We start from the raw sequence: 10,052 nt of genomic DNA on the forward strand, positions 1-10,052 counted from the left end.
AAGATAGTATAGTTTCTGTAAACGTTCCCTAAATGTTGGCACTGTACTTGAGCAGGAACAGCAGTTTTCAGAAGCAGGAAATAAGCCTTGCTTTACAACAGATGAGCTGACCCACAGCACTGACTCATTCACCGTTGTCCCAGTAAAGCCATCTTTCTGGCCCAGGCTCCTGCCACACTGCGTGCTGTCAGTTTCTTCATCTTTGTCGTTCAGGATTGTGATCCTTTTAAAGAGTATAGATCACCTTTTTTGAGGACTGATTCTCTTTGGGGCTTGGGGGATATTTCCTCATGATCAGGTTGAGTTTTATCGTAAAGGAATGTGGGGAGCAGGGGCATTGGCGGGAATCTCAAGGACAAGATGGTTTTCCTTCAGCTGACTCATTCACAAAGCAGGTGCACGATGCGTGGGTAGCAGGGCCATAAGTCAGGCTTTTGGTTCAAACAGTTTATGTACAGTCATGCTGACTTAGAGATCTAAACTGGCTCCCCTTGTCTATCCGGTCTTTAGAGAGTTGTTTTTTGTTTTTTTTTTTTTCCTCACTGTGTCCTTTCAGTGCATCTTATTGAGGGTACCTGGTATCCATGTGTCTTCTCCCGGGTAATACTGACTTCCATCTTGAATAAAGTGGTGTCTGCCAGGTTTCTCCACTGTAGAGTTACTACTTTCCTATTGTAACCAGTAAGTACCTTTGAGACTCTGCAAATATATTTCCTATCATACTTTTGCCACTAATTTTAGTATCCATTGCTGGTTCTTGCCTGCAATGCACAGCAGACTTTGAAAAGTTTCGGAAAGAGGGATAATTTTGCATTCAGAATAGAGCACATTCATTCATTCATTCATTTTTTAAAGATTTTATTTATTTGACAGAGAGACAGACACAGCGAGGGAGGGAACACAAGCAGCGGGAGTGGGAGAGGGAGAAGCAGGCTCCCCGCTGAGCAGGGAGCCCGATGCGGGGCTCGATCCCAGGACCCCGGGATCCTGACCTGAGCCGAAGGCAGATGCCTAATGACTGAGCCACCCAGGCGCCCTATTCATTTATTTATTTTTAAAAAGATTTATTTTGAGAGAGAGAGAGTGTGCCCGCGAGTGCAAGCAAGCATGGGGGAAGGAGCAGAGTGAGAGAGAGAATCTCAAGCAGACTCCCCACTGAGTGTGGAGCCTGACACGGAGGCTCAATCTCACAACCCTGAGATCATGACCTGAGCAGAGTCAGACGCCCAACCAACCGAGCCACCCAGGTGCCCTGCACATTTATTTTTTAGGTACACTGGATATGATGCAAATCTTTCATTAGCTGCCAGCATCCAATAGCTGTTTATACCATAAAGCATATTTTTAAAGTAGATGTTGGTGCATTTCGTTATTTTGGTGAAATTTTGTGTCACAAATTCACTATGTGTTTATTAAAATTGCTCTTTTCTTAGGCTTGGTTGTCTCCCATCTTCTTTTTCCTGCTTTAGGACTGTTCCCAGCCATCACGCTGCCCTTTGTATAGCGCACGAGTGTGTCTCTTCATTGCCCGACCTTGTCTTGTTCACATCACTATTTATAGATGGCACCTAAACAGTTGGTGGAAGAGTTCATTCTGATTCTAAAATGAGTTTCTAGGGGCGCCTGGGTGGCTCAGTCGTTAAGCGTCTGCCTTCGGCTCAGGTCATGATCCCAGGTCCTGGGATCGAGTCCTGTGTTCGGCTCCCTGCTCAGCGGGGAGTCTGCTTCTCTCTCCCTCTGCCCCCCACCTGCTTGTGCTCTGTCAAATAAATAAAATCTTAAAAATAAAACCAGTTTGTAAAATGTTTCCCAACTTTTTGTCATGAAAATCTCCAAACACAGAGAAAGTTGGAAAAACAGGGCAATGCTTTGCTCCTGCCACTTGAGTCAACCTTTGCTAACATTTTGCCCCACTTGCTTATCTACGAGTGATTATTGAGTTAACTTCCGGACAATCCCGACACTTCACTATCACCACTTTGCGGTTATTTCCTAAAAGTAAGAACATTTTGCAGTATCTGCTACTGGCAGACTACCGTCCATGGGCCAGATCCATAACGCCACCTGGTTTTGTTTTGTTGTGAAGTCAGCTCTATGCCCAACATGGGGCTCAAACTCACGCCCCCACGATCAAGAGTCGAATGCTCCGACTGAGCCAGCCAGACGCCCCACATACCACCTGGTTTTGAAAATAAAGTTTTATTGGTACAGAGCCATGCTCATCCTTCACGTTTTGTCTGAGGCGGCTCTTGCCCCACAGCAGTCGTTTGGCCCGTAATTCTGGAAATACTTACTATCTTACCTGTGTAGAAAAGAGTTGACCTAAGTCCTGACTGCTCTCCTTACAACCTCATGCTCATAAGGTTGGCTGGTGTCTGAGAATGTGGATGTCAAGAGAGTTCCCACCACTATGTGATAAGAGCGCCTCACTGGGCCAAAACCATTTGCACAAATAATGTGGCTTGTTGACCCTAAAAAGTTGTTTTTACCAGCTAAAATGGGTTTATTCAGGAATAGCAGAGAATTGTAATCGGAAACAAGCAAGCTACTGAAAAAAACCATAGGCTAGTCCGACGAAGGAGAGAAACTTTATTTTATGGGGAAGAAGGAGGAAGTTGGAAGAGGTTGTTTTGAACAGACGTCCGTTGGAGAAAAGCAGGAGTTCGGGGTGATGATGGCTTCTCATCAGCTACATTGCAGAGGTGGCCGATCTCTTGTAGGAGATGCAGGATGCATCTTTCCCTGTTGGGACCCTCACGGGTGATTCTTTCCCGTGGAGGATTCTTCTGCTGCATCTGTGATTGAAAATTCTTCCTGTAATTGCAGTTGAGTGGTGAGGATCCCCCTTCTAGCTTCCCAGCTCCACTTGGGTGAGGTTTCCTTTCGTTAATTTTCACAGGCTTGTGATGAACACCAGGTCTCCCTCTGGGAGTCTGGAATTTTGGTACGAGCCAGGCAGAGGGTTCCCATGTGATTAGCCCCTGGTAGAAGCCTGGCACTGATCTCTGACCAGCTGCCTGCTAGATAACATCTCACAAGTGTGTCACAGCCCTTTGCTGTGAATTAAGCAAATTCTGTGTGACCCCACCAGGAGAAGCTTCTGGAAGCTTCCTCCTTGACTCACTCAGCAAGCCTTTTCCCTGTGCTGATTTTGCTTTGTATCCTTTTGCCTTAATAAATCATAGTCATGAGTCCTCCTAGCAAATCAGGGAACCTGGGGGTAGTCATGGGGTTCCTGGACACATAGCCCTTTATAGAAAAATTCTGCTGAACCTCATTCTACATAAACACCATTACACCCTAGAAAAGAAACAATTATCCTGTACCATAATCTACACAGAGTCTGTATGAAAGCTTTCTCAATTATTTCCAAAATGACTTTTTAGCTTTTTCTTTAAACCAGGGTCCAGTCAAGATTTGTATGTTGCATTCCCTCCTCTTATATATATTCATCCATTCAGTCCTTGTTTAGGACATTAACTTTGTGAAGACATCAGGACAGCTGTCTTGCAAACTGTCCTAGACCTGAGTTCGTGGTTTTCTCATGCACTGTGGGCAGCCTTCCTCCACATCCTGAAAGCAGGGGTGCAGACCGAGAGGCTGGGCGAGCTTCAGGCTCATCTGCCCCACAAGTGACCCTGGTGTCAGCCAGCGCTCTTGCTCCAATAGATGCCAACTGTTACTCCTCATCGCACTTTCTTGAGACACTGACAACGTCCAGACCGTTGTAAACAGCTGACCGGAAAAGCCCAGACAGCAACAGAATGCCTAGAAGCCCCCTTGCCACACATCCCCTCCCCGCCCACGATCAGGGCTGAGCACACACCGAACCCCACCCTTGATCACGCACTCTCCGCCTGCTCTCTGGCCTGTACCCCCTGACCCTCTCTCTAGAAAACTCTCGGTGTCCGTCTTGCCGGCGGTGGAGAGGTCCGTGGTTAGGGCTGGAGCGTCCACCTCCGCCGGCTGCCGCCACCCAAACTAAACTCCTCCCTTTCTCTTTTCCAATTATCGGCTTCTCTCGTGAGGGGTTCATCCGAGTTTGTTCGGCTCCTCCTGGCCAGGCCGCCCGAGTCCCAGAAGGGCTTCCGTTCCCTCCCCGAGTCAGCGGCTGTGACAGACCCTGGGGCACGGGTAAGGGCGCCCCGGCCGTGGCGGGCCACTCGGGGCGCGGCTGAAACCGGCCCGCGCCACCGCTCTCCCTCGGTCGTGGCATTTTCGGATGACTTTCGCCGGAGTCAGTGGTTCATGGGGGCTGCACAGGGTCTTTCTCCAACCCCTCACCGGCCGGGGTGAACTACAGTCCCCTAGCAGGCGCACGCTTCATGGCCTCTCTAACTGTACCCTCCGCAGAACCAGGCGACGCGGCCATTACCGGGCCTGGCCGCTAAGCGGCGGCGCCCGTGGCCCGGGAGGGGCGGTCGCGGCCCTGTGACGTCATGCGCACGCCCGAGGGAGACCGGCGCGGCCGTGTGACGTCGCACGCGCGCCGAGTGGAAAAGACGTGGTCGCGGAAGCCCAGGGGTCCGGGGCGTTCGCCATGGTTCCGCGCGTGCCGCTCCCGCCGGAGATCCAGCTGGCCCAGCGGCTGGCCGGAAACGAGCAGGTGACCCGGGACCGGGCGGTGAAGAAGCTCCGGAAATACATCGTCGCCAGGACTCAGCGGGCCGCAGGTTGCCGCGGGGCTGGCGGGGTCGGGGCGCCTTGCGAGGCCGGGGCGCCTTTGGGCCGGGCCGGGCCGGGCGGGGTGCGCGGGGCGGCCGGAGGTCGGCGGAGGCGCGGTCTGTGGTGTGTGTGTGTGTGTGTGTGTGTGTGTGTGTGTGTCGGGGGGGAAACCTCCGAACCACGTGGGTCCTGCATGCGGTCAGGCCCGCGCGGCGGCGTCTGCGAGGGTGCCTCCCACAGCCCCACCCCTGCCCGGCGAGCCCTTGGCGCTGCGCCCCCACGCTGTGGGGAGCCGGCGTCCCCTTCTGACGGTATACCCTGCTGTCTCTGCTGCCCGCTGTTTGGGCCCTCGGAGCGGCGTTTGTTGCTGTTGGCAGTTCTTTCTTCGTATAATTATTGGGTTGTGGTCTGAGTTAGACTGCGGCGGATCGTCCCCCAGGGCGGAGGACATGCTTCCTGTGAGCTGGTCACTCTAGGGCTGGTTCCGAAAGCGTGGCCCCGTGAGCAGCATCGGCATCACCCCGACGCCTGTTAGAAAGGCAAATTATGAGTCCCATTCCAGCCCCAAGCAGTCAGAAACGCTGGCGGTTGGGCCAGCAGCCTGGTGTAAGAAGCTCTCCAGGTGATTTCCATCCTGGTGCTGAAGTCCGAGAAGCACTGCTTCAGGAACAGCGTGCCAGACACAGAGTTAGGACCGCCATAAATATTTCAAGGGTTTTATATGTCTGTGTGTCTTACTAGTTTGAATGAGTTAATTTTTCCTTTTAAAATTTGAAGCGTAATACAGGAAAGTGCACAAACCGCAACATGTAAAGCTGAATGAGTTATCGCCAGCAAATCCATGCAATGTTCAGTGTCCACAAATGGAATACGGTGCCTTGGATATGGATACTTGTAGATTCTTAGTGTTTATTGAGTAACGAAAGGGCCGTTAGGTGGGGGAATACTAACAGCCACAGGTCCAGCGGGTTCTGAGTTGAGAGGATGAAAGGGAGGGGAGGGAGGGCCTCCAGGAGAGGGGAGGGCCAGGTATGTTTCTACTTAGAGCGCTTTGATCTAATTCAGCCACTCAACATTTCTCTGGCTTTGTTGCTGGCAGTAAAAAGTTGGGTTTGCTTTGTCTGAGTGTCACTGTTTTTGGTGCAGGTGGCTTCACTCATGACGAGCTGCTGAAGGTCTGGAAAGGACTGTTTTATTGCATGTGGATGCAGGACAAGCCGCTCCTCCAGGTGAGTGTATGAGGAAGTAGCAGAAGCATCAGTGGGAGGACAGATGGGCACGTGGTTGACCCCCATTTTAACGTAGCGAAAGACACTGAATGAGTTATGAAGTTTTATAGCTTCAACACTTTATTTATTTATTTATTTATTTATTTAAGATCTTATTTATTTGGGGCGCCTGGGTGGCTCAGTTGGTTAAGCAACTGCCTTCGGCTCAGGTCATGATCCTGGAGTCCCGGGATCGAGTCCCGCATCGGGCTACCTGCTCAGCGGGGAGTCTGCTTCTCCCTCTCCCGCTCCTCCCTCTTGTGCTCTCTCTCTCACTCTCTCTCTCTCAAATAAATAAATGAAATCTTTAAAAAAAAAAAAATCTTATTTATTTGACAGAGAGAGACGCGAGAGCGGGAACACAAGCAGGGGGAGTGGGAGAGGGAGAAGCAGGCTTCCCGCGGAGCAGGGAGCCCGATGCGGGGCTCGATCCCAGGACCCTGGGATCATGACCTGAGCTGAAGGCAGATGCTTAACGACTGAGCCACCCAGGCGCCCCTAGCTTCAACACTTTGTTTACAGTCAGAGGGCCGAGGCCTTTGGTTAGAGTGTGTGTGGTGCTGCTGAGGGGAGCGCTGGTGTGACAGGTGATTGCCAGCTCGGGTGTGTGTCCGAGGCGGCAGACCGCGCCGAAATAGGGAAACTGAGGGATAGAATCCAAGTCTGCTGAGAAAAGGGTTTCTCCTGCTAGGTTTTTTTTTTTTTTTAATTATTTTTCTAAGAATTAGACTATTTTTAGAGCAGTTTTAGGTTCACAGCGAAATTGAGGTACAGAGAACTCTCATACAGCCCCTTCCTGCACACGTGAACAGCTCCTCCCAACCAGAGCTGTGCGTTCGTTACAGGTGATCAACCTGCCTCACACAGACCGTCCCCAGAGCCCATAGTGGGTGTGAGGGTTCACCGTTAGTGTGTGCATTCTGTGGGTTTGGACAAGTGTGTGGTGACATGCCCCACTAGGACAGGATCTTACAGTGCAGTTTCACTACCCTAAGATGCTAGCTTTTTTTTTTAAGATTCTATTTATTTATTTAGAGAGCATGCGTGGGGGGGACAGAGGGGAAGGGACAGAGAATCCCAAGCAGACTCCACACAGCGAGGAGCCCGATGCAGGGCTTGATCTCACGACCCTGAGATCATGACCTGAGCCGAAACCAAGAGTCAGACGCCCAGCTTCCTGAGCCATTCAGGCGCCCCTCATGCTGGCCTTTTTAAAACAGTGTTTGTCAGAGTGAATTGTTTACTTTTTTTCAGAATTACCTGGTGGTGAGGGTACTTATTTAAAATGCAGACTCCTGTGCTGTATTTGATGCCTACTGAGGGGAGGCTCTGGGATTGTCTGTTTAGCAAGTGCCCTAGGGGATGCTTAGCACAGTGACACTGGCAGGCAGCGAGTAGTTTCTGGGGTCTGGTCCGTCTCTTCCGGCTGGTCATGTGGCCCCATCTCTCCCGTGCCCCCCTTTGACTGTCAGTCTCTGTTGCTTGAGGCTCAGCCCCGGTCGTGGGAGCAGTGGCTGCCCTTGCTTGTGATGAGCTTCTGTTGGTTCTGGCTGCAGGGGGAGGCCTCTTGCAACCGTGCAGCTTGCAGACCTGAAGCACGCTGGGTAGAAAGGCCGGTGGGAGCTGGTTCTCGTGGTGAGCGAGTGGAGATTTCGTGTGGTTGTCTTTCTGTTGTGGCTTCTTGTTGTAAGGCCGTGTTTCTTCAGGGTCTGAGGGAATTTTTTCTACTGTTTACTACCCCAGGAGGAACTAGGGAGGACCATTTCCCAGCTCATCCATGCTTTCCAGACCACAGAGGCACGTGAGTACCCTCGCCTCGGGGAAGCCCTTTGGGAAGGGCAGAACTGCCGGGAGTTGGCTACCAGATGTGGAAGGCTTGTGTTCTTAAGATGTAGAGCAAGAGGGAGGTCCCTGTCCTGGCTTACATGCGAAATGTTGTTCTAAGTGTTCAGCAGTATTAACTTGTTTGTCCAACGGGGACCTAGCTCGAGGCTGAAGGGCCAGTAACTTGCGTTTTAAAATGAAAATGGAAATCTAGTGCAGTGTGGCCAAGTTGCTGGACCGGGTCAGCTGATGGTGGCATTCCCTCAGGGCGCTTCCCCGACCCATCCGTTTTTGTCCTGCCCAAGATCTGTAGTTCTCAACCCTGCTGCCTGCCCTCTGTGATTGCTGGGGCATCTTTAGACATCTTGATGTTTAGACTCCGGTCCAGTTGAATCAAGCTGTGGGGGTGGAGCCCGGGCACCTCCCTCCGATGCTCGGGGTGGGGAGCCCGCGCCCCTGGCAGAGACGGCTGTGGCTGCTGCTGGTGAGGCCCCGGTTACCCCCGGTGGGTGGGTTTAGTTCAGTTACCGGGAGGTCGGTAGAGTAGTCATAGTTAGGGACGGTAACCACTGTCTCAATTTGGGAGTGTGTCGTTAGCATCTGGGAACCTGCAGGAGAGTTTCTGTGCTCAGCAGAAGGCCAGGTACAAAACAGTCCCCTGCTGACGGTTGAATGGGTTAGTTTGCCCGTCACTGAACTGTCTGACCGACCCTTTGGAGAAACTTGTAGCTGGAGATCAGGGAGGCCCCGTTTGTTTCCCGAGGCCCAGGTGTGGGCAGGGCTGGTTCCCCAAGGCCTCTCTCCTGGGCGTGCAGACGGCGCCTTCTCCTCTGTCTTCACACGCTTGTCCCTCTGTGAGTGTCTGTGTTCTCATCTCTTGTAAGGGTACCAGTCACATTGGTGCAGGGCCCACACCAGTGACCTCATTTTACCTTAATTACCTCTTTAAAGACCTCATTTTTAAATATAGTCTTTTTTTTTTTTTTTAAGATTTTATTTATTTGCGAGAGAGAGAATGAGAGACAGAGAACATGAGAGGGAGGAGGGTCAGAGGGAGAAGCAGACTCCCTGCTGAGCAGGGAGCCCGATGTGGGACTCGATCCCGGGACTCCAGGATCATGACCTGAGCCAAAGTCAGTCGCTTAACCAACTGAGCCACCCAGGTGCCCTTCAAATATAGTCTTATTTGAGGTCCTGGGGTTAGGGCTTCATCATGAATTTGGGGGACACAGGTTAGCATATAGCACTGTGTGTCTGACCTACATTATCGGGAGGGTTTGTGCCTGGTGGGTTAGTGGATGTAGTGGGGCCAGGCATGGGGGTCAGGCAGGGTCGCCGGCCCGAGTAGGGGAAGAGCCAGCCTGGGGGGGTCAGGCAGGGTCTCTGGCCTAAGTAGGGGAAGAGCTGGCCCATAGGGGTTAGGCAGGGTCTCTGGCCCGAGTAGGGGAAGGGCCAGCCTGGGGGGGTCAGGCAGGATCCCCAGCCCGAGTAGGGGAAGAGCCGGCCCATGGGGGTCAGGCAGGGTCTCCGGCCTGAGTAGGGGAAGAGCCAGCCTGTGGGGGTCAGGCAGGGTCTCCGGCCCCAGTAGGGGAAGAGCCGGCCCAAGCAGCCCTTCTCTTTTAGTGGCTTTGCCAGCTCTTTGTGCCTATTCTTCAGAGAACGTGGCTGCAGATTGAGGTTGTAGCTGGGCTTTGCTTTTCTTTCTGAGGTTTCTCCAGCCCCATTTCTAAGCCCAGTTCCGAACACCCCTTCTGAGTGCAGCAGACTGGACTGAGGACCCTAGAGGTTGGCCGCACATGATGTCCTGAGCAGGTTTCTCCATATTGTCTCACCTCACTTCCCGGAGTGGCTTCTGTGTTCCCCTGTGATTCTCTCTGGCCTTTTTTCTTCCTGCAGAGCATCTGTTCCTTCAGACATTCTGGCAAACCATGAACCGCGAGTGGCCAGGCATCGACAGACTGCGCCTGGATAAGTTCTACATGGTGAGGCTGCTGGCGGCAGCAGCAGCAGGCATGGGGGGCGTAGGGGCGGGGCTGGGGGAGCCGGGGGCACGGCCCCGAGCAGTGTGGCCTCCGAGCGTCTCCTGCCCTGGCAGGGCTGCGCCCTTGAGTACTGTGACCCATACGTCTCGAGGGCCTAGGGTTGCCCGGCATGTGCTCTGTCTCTGAGGGTTGGTGAGCGGGCAGAGAACTCAGTACTTAAACAGTGCACAGGTTCCGGTTCAGAGGAGGAGATGAAAATGGCCTGTCTGGGGAGGATCAGGGCCGCAGCCTTGCACCCTGCTGGAGCTGCCAC

At 52.7% G+C, this 10,052-nt stretch overlaps 1 protein-coding gene across 1 annotated transcript; it reads left to right on the forward strand.

Moving 5' to 3' along the window:
• Positions 1-4,440: 4,440 nt before the first annotated feature.
• On the forward strand, positions 4,441-10,004 carry RRP1 (ribosomal RNA processing 1). Its single transcript, XM_081800786.1, has 4 exons — positions 4,441-4,673; positions 5,812-5,894; positions 7,677-7,734; positions 9,654-10,004. Exons 1-4 carry the CDS (start codon positions 4,541-4,543, stop codon positions 9,923-9,925), a joined length of 546 nt encoding a protein of 181 aa, XP_081656912.1. The 5' UTR covers positions 4,441-4,540; the 3' UTR covers positions 9,926-10,004.
• The last annotated feature ends 48 nt before the right edge of the window (positions 10,005-10,052 follow it).

Source organism: Leptonychotes weddellii, chromosome 1 (assembly GCF_054177405.1).
Source record: "Leptonychotes weddellii isolate Sample4059 chromosome 1, ASM5417740v2, whole genome shotgun sequence".
Lineage (NCBI taxonomy): Eukaryota > Metazoa > Chordata > Mammalia > Carnivora > Phocidae > Leptonychotes > Leptonychotes weddellii.